This window comes from Ornithodoros turicata, chromosome 6 (assembly GCF_037126465.1).
Source record: "Ornithodoros turicata isolate Travis chromosome 6, ASM3712646v1, whole genome shotgun sequence".
Classification (NCBI taxonomy): Eukaryota; Metazoa; Arthropoda; class Arachnida; order Ixodida; family Argasidae; genus Ornithodoros; species Ornithodoros turicata.
In genome coordinates this window covers 21,836,802-21,856,695 of record NC_088206.1, presented here as the reverse complement: position 1 = coordinate 21,856,695, position 19,894 = coordinate 21,836,802, and the positions used below count along the sequence as shown (strand labels likewise).

General features: G+C 44.2%; 1 protein-coding gene and 2 long non-coding RNA genes across 6 annotated transcripts in view; 2 read left to right on the top strand and 1 right to left on the bottom strand.

Annotated features, from left to right (window-relative positions):
* The window catches only part of LOC135396413 (uncharacterized), an 85,056-nt gene that overhangs the window by 42,235 nt on the left and 22,927 nt on the right, over nucleotides 1–19,894 (top strand). The window lies entirely within an intron of this gene.
* Nucleotides 122–19,894, bottom strand: part of LOC135396411 (uncharacterized) — a 45,068-nt gene continuing 25,295 nt past the window's right edge. Inside the window, exons 4-6 of one of the 4 annotated variants that reach the window (XM_064627375.1) lie at nucleotides 8,082–8,262; nucleotides 7,901–8,021; nucleotides 122–669 (exon numbers count right to left, since the gene is read on the bottom strand). In XM_064627375.1, coding sequence (XP_064483445.1) covers nucleotides 380–669; nucleotides 7,901–8,021; nucleotides 8,082–8,262 — 592 coding nt within the window. In that variant the 3' untranslated portion in view covers nucleotides 122–379. The remainder of the gene's footprint in view (nucleotides 670–7,900; nucleotides 8,022–8,081; nucleotides 8,263–19,894) is intronic. The other 3 variants (XM_064627376.1, XM_064627377.1, XM_064627374.1) reach the window with 3 other exon arrangements.
* Nucleotides 9,687–13,621, top strand: LOC135396412 (uncharacterized). The gene is made up of 3 exons (XR_010423372.1): nucleotides 9,687–10,160; nucleotides 10,332–10,470; nucleotides 10,725–13,621. It is a non-coding gene; the product is annotated as an uncharacterized LOC135396412 (long non-coding RNA).

Here is a 19,894-nt window from a genome sequence, read left to right as displayed (position 1 = left end):
CGAAGATTTCGTTTGAGATGAACCAGTAAATTATTACTGTGCCTCAGAATTAGCCTACGTGTGTCGTCCTCTGTCTTCATGGACTGCATTAGACCTTTGCCCACATGCCGGACGGCATAGGCCGTCAGATTGATTTATGTGATAACTTCACAGTTTTTACTCGCAATTTTACAACTTTAATACAGCGTTCCAAAACACAAGCGCAAGTAATAATGCGCATGAGTACACACATATCTATACATATTTGGGAGCTGCAATACACATACTAAGATCAGAATGATACACGTAGTAACACGTAGGAGAGCAACGCCAAACCAAGCAAAGCCCTGAAAGGTTTTACGTGTCATTAACAGTAGCTAATATTGACATTACTGCAGTGCTATAATGCTCCCTGACACATTTTTGGGAGTTCAAACTTTTGCCTCTCATAGAGGTAGATAGCGAGGAGTAATATGAGAAAACTTAATACGTAGAAAGAGGTGAAATGAAAACGGTCCGGAAAAAGTGATGCACAAATTATGCAATTGAGGACATTGCAGGTTGCAGACAGCTGGTACTTGACAATGTTGTCGAGTGACTTCACGACGACAGCTGTCATTATCCCATGGATGGTGGCCGTAACAATTATTGCGGCAAGAAGCGATGCGGTTAGTGACGACATTGTCTCTACTGAAAGAGAAAAGTGAGGTCAAATAACGATTGAGAATCCCTACCTGTACAGGGTTCTTTCGCACTCTATTGACTGTATTAGGTTCTCCTCCATGGCTTTTTGTGACACACGCCTGAAACTTCTGAGACTGTCCAATACCCCCTGGAATCTCAGCACTTCACCAGAGGTCTATTTCTGGAGAAATCACTGCTTCAGCTCATGGCCAGAAGTTTTCGGGTTTAACCCTATTTCTCAACGAACGTACCCCCCGAATGCATTGCCGGTCGCCTCGGGTCAAACCCGGTATGTGCCCCCCGGGCAACGTTACAAAACCCGATTTCTACCCGTGGAAACGAAACGCGTGTTCAAACTGCAATCGGTCACCCCGGCGACCATCCAGCTCATACCAAGACAACTCACACCTGGACAACTCATACCAGGACAACTCGTACCAGTACAACTCATACCAAGATAACTCATACCAGGACAACTCATACCAAGACAGCTCACATACAACTCATACCACACTCAACTTTTCTTCTCTTTTTTTTTTTTTTTTTTTTTGAGGGAAGAGGGGTTGATTTCGGGATTAGCTTTTGAAACTCAAAACTCATGCCACGCCTGGAAACGCCACCAGGAAGAAAAAAACTAAATCACGGCACTCACTGAAACTGAAAGAAATATAAGAATTCCACCAATGACATTTACCGAAGCGCACTGAAGGATAGTTAAACCGCACTGCAATGGTTATTGAAGATCGGGAATTTTGAAATGAAATCAAATCAAAATTGTCCAACATTATCATCGTCGTGTGGAATATTTCTGAGTTGGCTGGTCTGGCTGGTTGCAAGCATAGGAGGCAACCAGCTAGTCGCTGATGTTAATATATGTTCTTATGATTGGAGGCTTATCCCTCGATGACCTTAATCGTTGGCCTGGCCGATAAGCCGTTCCTGGAGAATAGGACGAATTAACTCGACGTGGAGGCTGTTTAGTTTTTCCCACCGTTCTACTAAAGTTCTACAAGTCTGCCAGACCACCATGAAGAATGGGTTGCTAGTCCTTGGCTGGCACCCCAACGCATCGCGCAAACAACGCCTGGAGAAACGTGTCATCGTATTGGGCTGCAATACGGATTGAGCCCATTGACCATGTATTCAAAGGATTAGTGTTTTAGGGTTCCGTACGACAGTGGAAATGTGGGACATTCTCGATTTGGCTTCTTTAGAAAAAAGTCCCCATTTCTGATTACAATTTCTGTGTGCTTTAACTATTTTTCAGTGTGCGTCGGCAACTGTCATCTGTAGGACTGGTGTGTCACATTCTGTGACATTTTTTTCCTGATATGGCCTTTCCCTGCGTGACTTCAATTTGAATGGTACAAAAAAGCTACTCCCAAAATCAACACCTCTTCCCGCAAGACAAAAAAATAAAAGTAAAACATTTTCCGCAAAAAACAAAGCAAAAAACACAGTTAAGTGTGGCATGAGTTGTCCCGGTATGAGTTGTCCCAGTATGAGTTGAGTGTGGTATGAGTTGTCAGCAGTGTTGTGCCCGCTACTCAATTTAGGTAGCGAAATACCGCTACTAGCGCGATACTAGCGGCGCTACAAATTTACGAATGTAGCGCGATACCGCTACCGCTACCAAAAAAATGTAGCGAATTACCTTTCTGCTATTTTCTCGCCGAAGGCCTATGAATATGTGATACATTCAAAGTATCAATGATGATTGATTTGAATGTATCACATATTCATAGGCCTTCGGCGAGAAAGTAGCGGAAGGGATACTTAGGGAAGATACTTATATACATATATGCTGATACTTTATTTCTTGCGATCAGTACTTTCTGAAAAAGTCATTACACACTTGCATTCACCTTCAAGAGCAGTTGCCGCTCAAAGTTCCCGTCACTGAGCCTAACACGTTTCATGATGAACGTATCGGCGCAAACGTTGAAAAGTCGTTCGGTAGACGCACTTGATGGAACGGCGGTATTCAGTTTGAGGAACGCCCCGTGCACTCTTGGATAACCCTGCTTTAGCGATGTCAAATTAAAGTTATCTGGCACAGAGAAGTACTGAGTAAGCTCACAATCAGCTGGATCTGCTGTAGAAGTTGACTCCCCAAAAGAAAAGAAATCATCTGCATGGAGCATCTTCCTCGGCGCGCTCACTTGAGGCGACCGAACACCTTAACATTTCGTTTACGGTCAAGCTGGTTACTTCCTTTCGTTGGTTTTCATCTGCGAGCCATGAGAGCTTGAACCGCGGCATTAAGACAGCAGCGATTTGAAGGCTCTGGTCTGACATGAATCGGTCCAACCCAGGGCTGGGCAGGAATACTCAAAATTTGTATTATAATACAAATACATAATACTTGCTAAAAATGGTATTATAATACTAATACATTTTATTTTCAAGTATTATGATACATAATACTATTACTTCCCTGTATTACTCAAGTATAACTAGTAATACTTTTGTGCCGTGGCAGACAGTTATTATAAAAGGAATCGCAGACATATTTCTGAAGCCACCGGTCCGGTCAACGCATGTTTATTTCAGTTGATTGCACTTAAGAAGAAACATCTTTTCAAATACGCCATCTTCTAACGATCGTCTGTTTGGTCTGAGTAGCAGGTTCGCAAACGAAAACAATCGTTCAACCGGCGCGGACGAACATAAATTAGTGCTTAAGAAAACACTCTTAACTGACGGGTAGTCGTCCAACATGGACAAGTCTACGCGGCTGTCATCGAGGTACTTGAGGACTTCCAACTTCGCACGGCACAGTGCACAGCCCTCTGGGCATTCTCTCGCGGGACGCAGGTGTGTGTGTGTCGATAATCCCCTTTTTTCTGCCTCACTTTCTGACGCACCGACCCTGGCTCCATTCTATAATACGACCCCATAAGGGCTCCGGGTTGTTCACTCAGAGTGGAGAAGTTTCTCAGAAATTTGAGTCAGCCAGCTCCTGTAATCGTCCGTTTGTTGCACGTTGAAGTGTGATCCTCTGTTGGCAGAACTAGGTTGTGTTCGTAGGACTGGAATGGTACCGAAAGCATACACGTGTAAGACCCATCACCTCAGGCAGGACATGTCATAAGTATTACGAGTTTTGCAGTAATACAATGCAAGTAATACTCGAACTCGTAATACAAATACACTTATCAGATGGGTATTATAATACGTAATACAAATACTCTAAAGTATTACAGTAACGGTATTATAATACAATGTACAGTCGACCCCCGTTTATCCGGACTTCATTTATCCGGATCCCGCGGTATCCGGACAAAAGGCACGGGAACGGATTTTCCTCCATGTATTTTGTTCTCGTTTATCCGGACTTCAGCTTCCGGACTCGGACAAGAATTCCAGGGAACGACAGTCGAAAATTCTTGTAATCCAGCTTCAGTTATCCGGACTACCGTGAGCATGAGGAGACACTGACCCCGCTTCGTCACCCTTTTCGCTGTGTCGGGGTTATTCCCGTCACACGTTAGGAACCTACATTCCTCCGTAGGGGCGACAACCGTGCACGATGACCCCCTTTTCTATTTGTATGCGTTTGTCACGTTGACCAGTCGAGTCATTTGGAAATATCTCGAGCAACTGTCCGGTTCTAGAGGGGAAAACTCCAACCTGAGGGCCTGCTGCTTACGGCCCGTTGGCCGATGAAGACATTCCCCTAGGTGAGCTGCGATCCCTGATGCAGAGGCTCACTGTGACTGCCGTAGGTGATGCCTGCGGTTTCTGACTACGTTGACGTTGATAAGGATGATGACGCGTGCGCAGCTATGACTGATGACGGTGTGATTGCTGCTGTCGCCTCCGATGATGTGCAGCAAGACGGTCCCGATGATGCCAGTGAGAAACAAGGCTCCGACATTGACACTTTGCGTCCGCACTGACATTCTTCGAGCAGCGCAACGGCGTGGCTCAACTCTATGCAATTAGCAAAAGTTTGCAGGAATCGAGTGACTACACTACTATGGAACAGCTGTCATTGACAAAATTTCTGTGTTTTAATTAAACCTTGCTCTGTAGGTCGTTTCTATTCGGTCGTTTCATTTATCCGGATGCCCCGGTATCCGGACGATTTCGCCGGGAACGGTACCGTCCGGATAAACGGGGGTCGACTGTATTTGAAATACTGCCCAGCCCTGTTCCAACCTAAAGTGAATACCATGTATCGTTACCGGTTTCGCAGTTGAATACGATACGGAGCATGTAGTAAAATCACCTTTAGACGCTAGAGTCTAGCGTCTAATTTATTTATTTTCTCCCTCAAAAGTAGCGGTAGCGGAGGCGGTTCTGCTACTCAAAATTGTAGCGGAATTACACCTCCGCTACTGAAAAAAGTAGCGATTACAGTAGCGCCGCTACGCACAACACTGGTTGTCTGGTATGAGTTGTATCGGTATGGGTTGTGTCGGTATGAGCTGGGGTAGCCGGTCACCACTATGCGCACTACGCGGAAAGCTGCCATGTTGGATTTATCCGCGCATACCGCGCCGAGCCGATCCAATCCACGGCGTTTCGAAAGTTTGGAGCACCGTTACTATGGTGAGCTACCGTTACCATTGTGCGAAGTGGTTTGGAGACGACGGGTGAGGCGTAATTCTAAAACAATACCCTGTACAACGGATCACGCTATGTGTAACTTTAGCGAGCAATGGATGGATGGATGGATGGATGGATGGATGGACGGACGGATACTGTGGCTTTTCCCTTTGGAGCGGGCGGTAGCTTGCGCCACCTAGCCTAGAATTGACACATTACTGAAGATGAAATTAACTTCGAATGATTAGAACTACTCACACTGCCGGTGTCTGCATTGGAGACAACTACATTATTCCTATGCCACCAATCATTTAGTCGGTCCTTTGTATTTTGTACTGATTTGAGGTTAACTTCGTCCCTATCGTTTCGGACCCCTAGTGCTTCCGATAAGGTCACATCGCCCTGCGTCGGCTGAATACCTTTGCATGCCAGAATGACATGCTCCGCAGTCTCCTCTTCTTGTTCACATATGCCGTATGTGTTATCTGAGACCTCTGTATATTTTGCGACGTGAGTTTTTGTTCGTAAGATCTCTGTCCTTGCCTCAAACAGCATCGCGCTTGCTCTAGAATTGTCGAAAATCCCCTCCTGCCGTATCTCCCTTTTATATTCCCTGTACACCTCAAGTGATGGTTTCGCCTGCATTTTACTTGTCCACTGTCTAGTTTCAGATTCCCCCCTTAGGCCTTACCCTAGTCTTTATGTTTTTCTTCTTTCTTTCCTCGTCCCAAGTTAAATATTTAGCAGACAAGCGCTTAGTTCTTTTCCGCCATTTCGTGTCTACGTTGTTTAGATAAATATATGATAGCACTTTCCTGACCCACATCTTTTCGTCTAAATTCCTGAGACGCGCCTCGTACATGATCTTACTTTTTGCCTCCCGGCTCTCCAAGGAGGACCATCCCATATCCCCCATAACCCACTCGCTCGGTGTATTTCCATATGCTCCTAGTGCCAATCTCCCTACACCCATCTGACGTGCTTCCATAAAGGATTGTATACCCGGATTTGGGCTCAGTACTGCGTTTCCGAAGTTCAATCCTGGTACCATCACCCCCTTCTAAATCATACCGATTACTTCGTACCTGCTATAAGCCCATAGACCCCTGTTTTTAATTATTGCCGAATTTCGCTTAGCCTTTTTTAGAAGGTATGTAAAACTCAGCGCCCTCTTGCAGCGCCCACGGAAACCTCCAGAGTTTCGCCATGTTTGAGGCGCCGCCATTCCCCGAGCGATACACACGACTCTCGTGCATGAGTCCTACCGCGTGTCATGCCTCACACATGTGTTGTTCCACTACGTTATGCAGGTGGTGAGAGGAGGCGCTTAAAAGGGAATGCAAACCAGAGAGTGCTTCGAATACCGCCATTCACTGCATTGAAAGCATTGGCGGAGCGCGGTCATTGCTCTGCTGTCATTGCACTGCTTTGTCATCCCAAACCAGGTTATATTTAGACAGTTTCGTACAGCACATTTGAGAACTATTATACTAGTACTATGTACAGCAGCAATATTTCATACAAAAGGGCAACTGTCGGTGGTGAAATATCGTAAAACTATCAGCCGTTTCTCGTCTCGATGTATACTGCCGACAGTTTTCCCATGGCCTCCCATCGGAGACGATAATGGTGTAGTTCCTTCGCGCGCAACACCGCCGATAGGGGGCGCCACGGGCTGGAGATTCCAGGCAAGTGTGTCGCAAGCAGTACCACAGAAATTGAACAAAATTTGTTGAAAAAGCTGTTTCACGCGTAACAGTTGTGTACCAGACTGCGGATAAAAAATGTGCAATAAAGAATTGAGGACAATTGTCGTGGGTCTAGACCGGAGTCCGGTACGCGCCCAAAGGCAAGAGAACTGTGGGGTCCGGTCTTCTGGTGCGGGGCCAGTCTAGGTCGGACTTGGGTTTTCGTGCCAGTGCTGTCCGTTGCAGTACTTAGGATTCTAGCTTCTGCTTCACGTGCCAACCAATTTGCTTCCCGTTAAGACCCGCTTCGCGCATGCGTCGTCATCTTTTTCTCAAATGGCGGATTTCATTGCTGCTTCTTCGTCTGGCGCTGTGACTCTGTGTCTACGATGACGAGATCGCGTTCGTATATCTGGAAGTGGGTCCAACTTTTCAGCACGCCCTCGTATCTCAACCACTCAACCGTGCTATATAGAAACCTTTCATGAAGAGAAATGCGACAAAAGCAGATCTACGCGAGGGAAAGGAAATATTCAGAGGTCGGAATCTGCTAATTAGGACTCGATGTGCCTGAAATATGACAGCCGTAAAAAAAAAAAAAAGCTAGAGAGCGGCAGGAAAAGAACCTGCGCGTTTTTACCATCCACTTGCGACTAACCATCCACCTGCACAGCATATACCGCCGACTTACCATGGGGCGGGAGAGAACGCGAGGAGAATACTTGAATGGTAAGTCTCTTGGTACGTCTTCGGTAAGCCGTGACAATGTAGCGAAATGGTTAGCGCACTTGACCAGCAATCAAGAAAGTACGGGTTCGATTACTGGTCGCTCTGACTTTTCTGACGACTGTCATATTTCAGGCACATCGAGTCCTAATTAGCAGATTATGTGCAGTTGGAATATGGAATGTGACCCTGCCTCAACGTCGAGAGACAGTTGCACAAGAATTGCACATTTCACGAGTTGCAATATACGAGTTAATTGAACTATATACCAGATGATCCAGTAGTTGTCTTCTGAACAGCAACCCCCGCCAGTGCCGCAAAGACTGCGCCACCCGAGTAGATTTGGACTTGTTGTTCCCACATGGTTCGAGTATCATTCTTAAATAGGAACTGCAATACCACGGAAAACCATGAGACAATGAGCAGTCCCAATACACGAGTGTTTCCAACCTCTGTGTAAACCGAAGCTATCGTTGAGAGCAGACTGTTGAGTAGGCCTAGAAGAATGGCTGTGAGTTGTCCTTTGATGTTCCCGCGCAAAATGTCATCCAACTGGCTTCCAGAGACAGCTATAATGATTAGTAAGCCTGCTGTCCACTGGGCACAGGTAATGTCTTTTCTGAAATAGAATCTGTAAAGCAAAATCGGTTAACGAAATGCAGGGTTTTAGAAAGCGTCAATTTCGTTTGCTAGACAAGGATATCAGAGCTTTGGTGGGGTGTCCTTGTTTAGACAATCGCTTTCGATGGAATGTTTCGGTGTCGTGAGGGGCGGCTGCCCACACTGAGCTCCCACTTTTATGTCTAAGGATCAAGTCGTATTCTCTCTGATAAGGATAATCTCCTATGTAGGGACATATGAGTGCCTACCTGACACGAAATACATTCCAAACTTAAATATGGCTATCCGAAGGTCACGTACAGAAAGGCTGCATAATTAGTGAAACACTGCATTGCCATCTGTTTTCTTCTTAGAGCTGTTAATGTATCAGTTATTCCAATTTGAGCTCCCCTTCTTGCGAGGAACTTGTTGTTTCAAACCGCATTAGGCCGATGTTTCCATTTCGGCTAAAGCAAGATGAAACGCCAATCTGAAGTTCATAAACGCTCCCAACTCGAGACTAGCTTGACCGTGACTCGAAACGTTCCTGAAATGACTGCTTTTTCTTCAAGAATCTCGGGATTGCGTCGCTGCTCAGGATATTTAAGTTACGTATCTTAAATATAACTTGGTATCTTGCAAATACTTTCCAAGGGTCAATATAAATACTCTAGTTGAACAATCGTCCTGGACGTACACACTCAGGGGTGGATTATACGGACGGGCGTACAGACGCTGAGAGTAACACTTTGGCGCTCACTCACAAGTATCAGTCTGTTCTTCATCTTCAGTCTGTTACCAGGTATAAATACCTTGGCGTACTACTATCGCCTGACCTCTCATGGGACACCGATGTTGAATACATTTGCAACAATGCTAACCGTGCTCTTGGGTATATAAGGAGAAATTTTTACTTGGCCCCGGTGAACCTAAAGTTAAGACTATATAAGACGCTTGTGCGACCGAAACTCGAATACGCATCAGCCGTCTGGGACCCAGTCCAATCATCATAAACTGGAAGCAGTGCAGAACAGCGCGACCCGTTTCATCTTCTCGAACTACCACCGCACAGCCAGTGTTTCAGCTATGAAAGTCTCATTGTCCTTACAGCCATTATCTTTACGCCGTAAAATTAGCCGTCTTTCTCTCTTCCATAGCATATACCTACTTCCACAATCCCACTTTAAAGCTCAGCTACGCCGATTTTCGAGTGTTACAGAATGGAATGGTACTCACACGATGTGTTCATAAGGGAACACTGATTATGTATGCAAAATAGTTATCCCAAACTCCTCGCGGTTTTCCGAAAAAGTGAATTTTTAGTTTCACTGACATCCCGTCTTGTGGCCCGCAAACCCTGTGTCGACGACACATTCGTGGTCTGCCCGCGCTCCGGCTTGGCATGACTTTTGGCTTGGTTTCTTCCGCCAAGCCGGCCAGTTCTGCCGAGCCGTCTGCTGCGCAGATTCACATTGGGGAAGTGATAAACAGTTCGCTATTAGGGAGCCAGTATATTTCTGGACTTCACTAAACCCACGAGGAACGTGAGTTTTGCTTCCTTCGACTGCAAAGCATTTGCTAGGCCAGTACAGACTTCCTGGTGTGATTCGTGTTCTGTGCTGCGTGCCGAGAATGTGTAAGCGTTTTGCTCCCGTCTGCAAGAACACTTGAGCATGCAGTTCCAATGTTTCAAACCACAATTTTCCGAAAGGCGAAAGAGAAGTCTATTGACTGCAACAATCGGTTACAACTCCGACTGGGTGCCACCTTCGAAAGGAGCGCTTTGATCTGTTCATCTGGCTCATACGAATGTTACGGAAGCAATGCGCAACTTGTTTCACAAGAAGCCGAAGATGTCTCGTCCTGGATGCTGTGCCAACCTTATCTGCAGCAGGAGATTGCAGGGGCAGGACTAGGTAGCAGATAAAGGTAAGACGCGTAATATGTTAGACAAGTCAGTCATGCGGTGCAAATTGCATCACGTAGAAGAGAAAAATACGCTACCTGTCGGTTACTGCTTCATCCTTTAGAGATTACGCCCCAGCAGGTGTATTCTCAGTACAGATTTGGAATTGCCTTATTTGTTAAATGATTTCGCAGGCATGCTGGCACAACCGAAAAGCTTGCACTCCACGTCTCAACTATCACCGTCTGGGTTTCAAGCTGAAGGCTGCCACCAGTGCCAACCAGACGCCCCTTCAAAGTTCATCTGTTTTTGTTGACGGAACAGTGACACCTGGTACTGAGACGTTTCATTTTCTGATTAATCAAGTGCATTCCATCACTTGTGCTCGACTTCTTGTGTTCGTATACCCTTGCTGTTGCTCGCTAGCTTAGAGCAACCATGCCTGAGGTGGCAGCGCTTTCAGAGTACATTTAAGCAGTATCACCGTATCATATGCACTGCAGCAAATCTTGTGTATTTTGAGTAAGGTATAAATTCAATGTTGGCTCAGCTGTTGTATTTTGGTCACAAATAAGGTGTTTTTCCAGAGCGCTCGAGGACAGTTCAAGCAGTTTCATGTGTGCAACAGCACATACTTTTTCTCAGTTTTGACTAAGGTAAATCGAAATCTTCCAGTTGATGTCTTTTGGTCATAAATTATGTTTTTCGAGACATTCAAACAGCATCATGTGTGCAACAGTGTATACTTTTTCTGAGGTGAAGTAAGGTAAATCTGTCCGCCGTGGTGTTCTGGCAGTGCAGCAGAAGCTTGTGTTGCATTCAAGTGGTATCATGTATACAAAAACTTGTTTTATGCCTTTCTGTAGCTGCTGTACTAATATTGCGAGTACAGAGACATTCCTGCAGAACATATCGGAGCATCATGTATGCTATTGTTTGTATCATCTGCAGCAGTATATTGATAATGTTAATTATTCAATGACTTCAGCTAACATTTACATTCTTACTTCCAGGTAAACCTGTCACGCAGATGCCCTACCCCTTGGTATGCATAGTTCAAGATTGTACCGAAACAATCCACCTGGAGCATTATTCTTCAATTGGCAGTGGCATTACTATCACAACACACCACATACTGCATGTTTATGGTGCGTGCACAATGCATCAAACCTATTCTCAGGTACAGGCCAGCTGGTACGCAATTACAACATGAAACAACTGACACAGAGACCGTAAAGTCATGCCTTTTCCTCCGCGCCTCGGGTTTCATGTTATTATCCTCACATGCAGCTCAATTCGCCTGTGCTGTGCAGCATGAGCAAAAGCATATATTGTTTGTGGTCACATGACACGGAACATAAATACAGTGAAACCTTCGTATGTTGGACACCCGCGGTGCAGCCGAAGCGTCTCCTACGTATAGAGGTGTCCGATTTACAGAATATGACGGCAACAAAAAATGGAAGAGATCACAGCTGTGAGAAATGTCCCCCTTCTTCAATTTAAGGTCCTTAGTGGTACCTGGTGGTGGTGCCTGGTAGTGGTACCTCTACCCACTCTTGACTGATAATTATTACTGATTTTAGTATATTCAATTCCGTTCAGATTCTACTCAATGGCATTACCTCTGGAGCTTTTCGAGCAGCAAGGACTTGTCTCTGAAGCGTCAGCCCACTTCTGATAGCTTTGGTGCAGTGCTCGTTCAAAGGCTCTAGACAAACTGAAGACAAGTGCTCACATAAAGAATTACAATGTAGACTGACAGCACTTGTTTTTGGACTCTAAAAACTAAAGCAACAAAATGCTGTGACCAGTATAGGGAAAAAAGGGGCAAAAGTCAAGGCCACTTGCTCATTTTGGGTCTTTTTGGTGCAAAGATGGGCCGATATTGAGGTAATTTGGCCAGGGTTTTGTCCGACTTTGCAGGGAAAACCCTATCCTACTTCCAAGATAGGGAGGTGTCCGACATAGAGAATTTCGTCCCCATGTAGTTTCAATGGGAGCCTGCCCGTGCAATGAAATCATGGGGAGTTGTCCGAGGTAGGGAGGTGTCCGACTTTGGAGGTTTTACTGTACTATAGAGCATTCTACATCATGTAATCTAACAGTTGTTCACGTTTGGATATTTTCACCATGGAATTTACCCTGCATGCACCATACCATGTCCAAACACTAACAACTGCTAGAGAGCAGCATGTACTGTTTCCGTATAGCACTTATGGCTTGCGTCCTGTGATCGGGAACAGTGATGTCTTTTTTCTGCTACAATCAGTAAACTACAGTAAAGATTTAGAAATACTGTGTCATACCATAAAGCACTATGGGAAATGGCAGTTTGAAAAACTGGAGAAGACTGTCATTAGAATGGGGGACATGTTCTACGGTGAAATTTTTTAGTGTGTGTGCTGTACCACGTATGTACTGCAGGCATACCACAGTATGGTAACGCTCTGAATACTAATTTGCTCAAAAAAGGAATGTGTGTGTTTCTTGTACTAACTTCCCCTTACGCAAGGTTGTAGAAAAATGTTTTCAGCTAATGGGGAGGGAGAGGACATCATTCTGGAGTCTCGTTGACCTACAGTGTGTCGTGTGTGAAGGCCATTTTGAAGAGTGTAGGTGGTAAAAGACTGTGTTCCCCCATTCTTGGCAGTTGGCCAGGACATTCTTGGACCACATTTGTTGCTTCATATATTTGTGTCATGGCAAAGTATGTAGAGATACATCTGTCTCAACATGCAGGTGCGAAAACTGCTTTTTCTGCCTAAAACATGACAAATAGTTGTCTGTTCAACACCACTAATCATGTGCCGGCCTCCATGACCTGTCTGTGACATTCCAAAGTGATTAACATGTCCCATAGATGTGTGCAATGCTGAAGATGATTGTGTATCTTCTATGGATTCTTGTTTCAAGAAAAGTACTGTGTGATTTGCTAACAGCACCTAGCTGTACCTTCACAATTCTACATAAAAATATGTCAAGTTTCCGGAAGGAAACATCATGAAGGTCCATAGCGAAAAACCCTGAGACGAGGGATAGGAAGGGACATACACAATGTCTCAACATAGCGTGTTTATGTCCCTTCTTGTATCTCCTCTTCAGGTTTCGCCATCATGGTCACTATCACCAGCTCGCTTGCTGTTGAACCGTTCTTTCAACGATAAGGGTCACTTTCATGGACTGGATGGCAGCCAACATGCTGTCAATAAAAAGAATAATGGAAGGAGCTAAATATGATCCTTAGGCCTGCGTGGTCATTGCTTTCTGACAAATGGTGACTTAGAATTTCAGGACAGTGCCTGCAGTGGTAGTATTCTTGTGTTCTCACCCTTGACGCCCATTGTGTGTCATCGGTCACCTGTAATCTGCTAATATGCACATAGCTAAAACAAAGTATATTTCTATTTCTTTGAATACAGTTGGTACAGCACATTGTTTTTTACATGTTCTATAGAAAATATAAATAAAAAATTCCCTACTCTGCAAGTCTCCTGTCAGCTCTACAAAGCAGCTTGGAATTTCACTAGAAGCCACGTGTGAAACCTGGACCAAACTAGTGGTGAAGGTCCATATAGGTCATAGATAGATACTATTATTATTATTATTAGATCATAGGTCAAGCTTAGGTCCTGGTTTGTAGCAATGCATTTGAATCTTATTAAAAATTGGTGCAGGAGGTGACCAACATAACTAAATACACCAACTGACTCTCACAAATTTTGTGGTGTTATACTTTTGAAACAACATTAATACGCCGCAGTGGTCTTTTCTCCTTTGTTCCTTTTAACCTAGAAATATTAGGTCTTCGGCATCACCAGCCTTAGTTGCTGAGCATGCAGTTATTTACGTTGAGCACTGCAGTTTCATATTTGTTCATCTGGACAAGCAAGCCCGTTTCCCCTTTTTGATAAGAGTCTTTCAGCTTTGACAGGACATTTGTGGACAAGGAAAACATTTGGACTATTGTGTATTTTGCTATGAAGTGCACCGTACAAGGCAGAGGACACCATCAACCATTTCCACCAAGGTTATTAAATTTGTGATAAAGTACATATACCTTTTGTCACTGACTAATTTGGTGGCAAAGTTACTTGAGTGGCAGTTGTGGAATTTTAAGCACATGTTTAAAAAAAATAGGATATGGGAAGTGCTGACTGGTTGAACATGTGGAGTACCCAATATAATAATTCGGGGTTTACGTCGCGAGACAACTGAGTGTGGAATACACAGCACAGTGTAATGTTCCTTATTCTGGCAATCTTAGCATGGTTCAAGAAGTGGGAAATGTTGCACTACCCTTAATAACATCTGTTGGGCCCAGCAAACAGGATACACATACCCTGATCTGAAGACACTATGCCTAACTCAAAAGCAATATGAGATCGACCCGTACGTGTTTATTTGCGAAACTATTATGAATGAAATATGGCCTGTGTGGTATAGAACAATGCGCACACTCAAGTAAACATGCAAAAAATACGTATAAGGGCTCTGGACCTACATGCCGCGATGCGCTCTACGAGATAAACAACACACTACAAAACTATATCCAACACTTTTTGTGCGGGGCAACTCTATTGAGCACTTTCATATAACCCACGAATGGTTCAACGAGTGCAGTTCGAGTGGTCACGATACATTCCTACGTCGTTCATTGCAGTCGCGCTATGATGCTGCACAATATATGTATCGCGTGTAACAAGCCTGGCAATCGCCCGAAGTGCATGGGCAGAAATACGGCCTTCTTTCTTTGAAGACCAGTCCTCTGCAGGTATATGCTCAAACGATCACCAAGTCTCACGTTGTTGTTCAATCGCTCCCATTCCTGCACTTGTAGTAAAAGCAGCAAACGGGTTGACGTGAATGGCAGCTGAACGGTTGAACTGCGAAGTTCTCGAGCACACAATCATAATTTCACGCCGAAAATGATGTTGAGGTGAGTTCGCGGTTGTTGTTTCCATCGCTCAATAGTTCTCGGGATTACCTCGGACGAAACGCTCATCGTAGCCGGCGGCCATAACTGGATTTCCTCGCAAACGGGAGAGGACGCCAGGGAAGTCAGAGAAAGCCTCAGCTTTCATCCAATCAGACGCACGATTCTCTATCTACGTCGATGGAGCAGGTTTATCCCACTGATCTCGATTGTAAAAGGCTGGATCGCGGATAGGGAGCGCGAGCGTGAAGAAACCGGCCGCCATCTTACGGTGCTCACAACAGTCGCCGCAGCGATCATGGCAACTTCTTGCAATTACGGTCGTACCAACCGTACTGGCGAGGTTACAGGGCCTAAATTTATACAGGTGAGTCACTCTTTATCGAGGAATAAATAGGCGTTCATTCTGTATATTTAGTTGACCATTATGAAGTGTTTGTTTGTCCAAAACGAGCACTGGATGCAGGTTGCTTGATCGCTCTTCCGACGTTCAATCGAGCACACTTGCATTTTACCCGGCGGCAAATACAGTTTGAGTGCATAATATGCTTGAAAGAACACGTTACACTACACAGGTAGTGTTGTCATCAACATATGTGCGAGCACTCGAGCGCTTTTTTGCATGCATTTCTAGCATGGTACACGGTGTTCTCTGCGGAAGCAAGTGCCACATTCATTTCTTTGAATTACCTTCACGCACAAGTTCGGTATTACGTCATAATGAGACCACGATTGTCACCTTTTTTCATGTATTGGTATTGTTTTGTGCCTTGGTTCGATTTGTGACAAAGAATCCTACGTAACGGTGGTGTGGCGCGACTTGAATAACTGTCTGAGCTGTATCGTCAGCTTGTTACGATAGTAATAATTTGTAGCGTGTCGTGCTATTTGAAGCAGTTTTTAAGGCAAAAGTGGTCTCTCAATACAGGTTTCGTCATGAGGGCTACCCAGTGAATAATCTGTGTAGTGTGATACGGCTGGGTGTACAGGTAAGTATCACGTTCCTCATCCACTGGTTACTACTTTACAGGAAGGAACAACCTCAGTGCACGCACTGTGGTTAGCCTCTCTCAGTTTTGCATATTTTCTTACATGTTCACATCAGAAACACACCTTACACTTTAGGCTCCTTCACCCAGCAATATAATAATTAGAGATTATAATTCTTTTTAGAAGAGTTCCCCATATTCTTTTTAGAATAGTTTTTCATCTTTTTAATTTTTAGAAGATACAGGGATTGTAAACCATGTTTTAAACTGATGTTTTAACATTTGTCCAATGCATTTATTAAACAACATATTCATTTTTAACTGGTTGCACCCAAACCAATGTTCTGATGTATTATTTCCTTTGTTGTCGATGCACCATAAAAATTGGAATAATCATCATCAATGCAGGTTACTTCACAGCTGCCTCGACATACTCAAGAAATGGGTGCAGAACCTGCGTAATGCCCACAAACTTTGATTACCACAGCACCTCCAAAAAAGTATGTGTCACATGGAATTTTTAAATGTATTCACAGTATATAATACCTTGTATTAACTGTTGTAGATCTAAGCCGTCTCTACAGTACACTCTCAGAAATTAAAACCGTGATAATTGCTTCAGTTAATAGGCATGCACATATATGCTAAAGAAAATTATTTCTTGAGAATGCACTTCTCTGGCTACTGGTGTTGTTTACATCTACTGTTGATCACATTCATTTATCACATATTATATTCTTATATATACTATTATATTAACACATATTTGATCACATTAAATTCAAAATTCATCATATATAAGAAAATACCAGGAGGGAAGTTGCTATTCATTGCTCATTCTAACCTAAAATTGAGTGCTACAAATTTAGAGAGAGTACCTGTCCATTGTCATTCCTAAAATATATATTGTCATTGTAGCAAGGTCATAAAACAATAAATGTAGTCTTTTGTGGCCTCCCTGCACGTTCATTGTATCCTGAAACGCATAAGTGCAAGAAATAACTTTAATAAACTTGATGTTGTATTAACTTGATATAAAATGTTGAATAATATAATGTATGATATAAAATGTTGAATAATATAATGTATGATATAAAATGTTGAATAAACTTGAACTTGTATATTCTCTTTACTCACCATCAGTGACCTTCTTTACAAAAGCATATCGTGTTAGATTTTTTTTGTTTACGTTTCACAGACGGGGTACACGAGGGCCAAAATGACAAAATCACAACTGTTTCAAGCTCCAAATCGTCCTGCTGCAATTATCCTGTTGCAGACCATACGTGTGTAGTGCAAGAAGGCCCTTGCACATCAAAATGTAAGATGGGAGTTACAGTTAATGCAAAGTGGTTCCTATGAGAGACTTCGATGCTGAACAAAATTGTGCAAACTGCGGAAGGAGCCATAGAAGATATTCAGAAAGCGTGTCTGGTCTCACAACGGTGCTACGACGCTCTCTTTTACATGACGATGATACTCATTGGAGTTTCAGATGTGCAGCTGCATTTTTTCAAACGTGCTCCACATAACAAGCATGACAAAGTCAGCACTGGATAGCAGGCCCCCGTTCCTAAGCAGCTTTACTCACGCTGCAGTTGTATTCAGCAAAAGCATGTGAGTACTCGAGAAGGACATTCAGTTTGGCACAACCGCGCCTGCAAATAATCAGAACAAATGAAGGAAGAAACAAGCAAACATAGAAGGGCTGTACTTCAAAAAGAGGTAAATCTTGCGTCTCAAGGAGGTGTTACCACTTTTAAGTAACTTAATTGATTAAGCTTACATCACTACCTGATTAACTGTCCTAACGAGCGTGTTCTAATTGCGTGAAGCAATTAGATCACACTCACAACGTATTTGGGCTGCTTCGGTATGTCCATATTTGCGAGGCAAAGCACCGCAGTCGTTCACTAAAAGACACTTTCTGCGGCGGTGCTTGATATAAATCATACGAAACCGATACACGGCGAAAACAACGGCTGTGATTCTACAGAACGATCTCTTTCTGCCATGCGAGTATATCCTTTCCCGGACCGTTCTTTATGGAGCAATTTTTGTCCAGAACGCAGCACGGGATATTACATACATGGTGGTTGATAACCTCACATCGTTTCTTGTTGAAATATTGGCTGGGAAACGTACTGTAGTACAATCCCCAGCGTTGCACTGCTGTGACGGTCTAGTTTCGGAATGCAAAACATAACGTAATTAAGAATCGAACGGCAGGACACCTGTGAAACACTGTTAGGATACATCAGTATACTGGCACCTTACAAAATTGTGTGATGACAAGCAACGATCAACGCCTGCAGCGCTATAAATACTCACAATCTCCGTTGCCTCCCATTGTTTTCTATGGGCGCACACTGCGCTTTAGGGCCTCCCAACATGGCGGCCCGAATGCACGCCTCTCCCCCGCGAGCCCCTCTCCCATGCGCCATCCAGCCTTTATAGATAGAGATCAGTGGTTTATCCCATCTACGTCACAAAAATGGCTGCGCCCATGGCTTGTTTTGGTTTCTTTGATGAATTAATTTTCGTAATTGGAAGACAAAATTGAGAAACGAAGGTGCGTTTCGGGGGCAGTTGGATGTGCTCGTTCTGAATATCACAACCGTTTCAACACATCGGGAAATCGGCGTAGCTGACCTTTAAAGGATGACCTCCTCGCCGCTCCGCATTACTTTTCATCCCGCATTGACCATCAGCACAAAGTAGGGATACCTCACTGCAGGACTAGCGCTTTTTCAAAGTCGTTTGTACCGAGAACAAGCATTGACTGGAATCACCTTCCATCTTCACTATTTTGTACCAACTCGGAAACATTCCATATATTCATTACGGATCATTTGTAAAACCACTCCCCTCTGTAGTGCTTTGCCCTGAGGGTATTAATAAAGAAATCAGTTCACCTTTTATCGCGCTAACTAACTTGGAGGTAGATTATATTGGTCCACAGGGGACTATGTAAAAAAAATATCCCAAAGTACTAGTTCAGGGCCACCCAAAATATTTCCGGTTGGTGGAGCTCGCTCTAGCGGAAGTATAGTGAACGGGAGACGTCTGTCACAGTTGCGAGTCAGCACTCGTCCTGTCTACACCCATGTCCTAGTGACCCCACACACAAGCCGCTATTTTAGAGATGTACAGTAGACAACGGACGGCAACCTGTGTGTTCAGCATGGTATGACAACGTCATATAAACGACGTGCTCCCCTATACGTCATCGATAACGTTTCGCCGCCGCGCAAAGTATGCTGGTGGGCACCTATTATCAACATTATCAGCCTTTTTCCCGCTTCTTGCCCACCACAGCAAACTATAGCCTCCAACCAGTTTTTTCGTGGCGTCACATGCTTGGAAACAGAGGGCCGTATATAGAACTGCTATCACCGCAGCCAGCGCATCATGGCCATGGCCCCTATCAGATATTAACGTGCGGAGCAAAGTGCTGAGTACCTTGCGTTGCCACCTGGGGGATGGGACAAGACCACATCGCGTTCAGCACTTGCCCTAAAAATGAAGAGCGCGTGCTCATCGTATGATGATCCCCTCATCGCGAACAGTTAGGACGGGAGACCTGCTCTGGGTACTTGGGTACGTTGTGACTACAAGAGTCGGCACACCAACGCCTGTTGCGGCTCCACGAGCGTAGAACATGTGCTACAGCAGATACCTTAGTCTTTCAAGTAAAATCCTATAAGTGCATTTTTCATAGTTGTAATGCCAACAGTTAAGCACCATAAACTTGGCTCAGTTTGAAAGGCACAGAGTCTGTTGTATATAGAAAAATTAACTTTGAAAGACATGTCTAACTTGGTTTTCTACG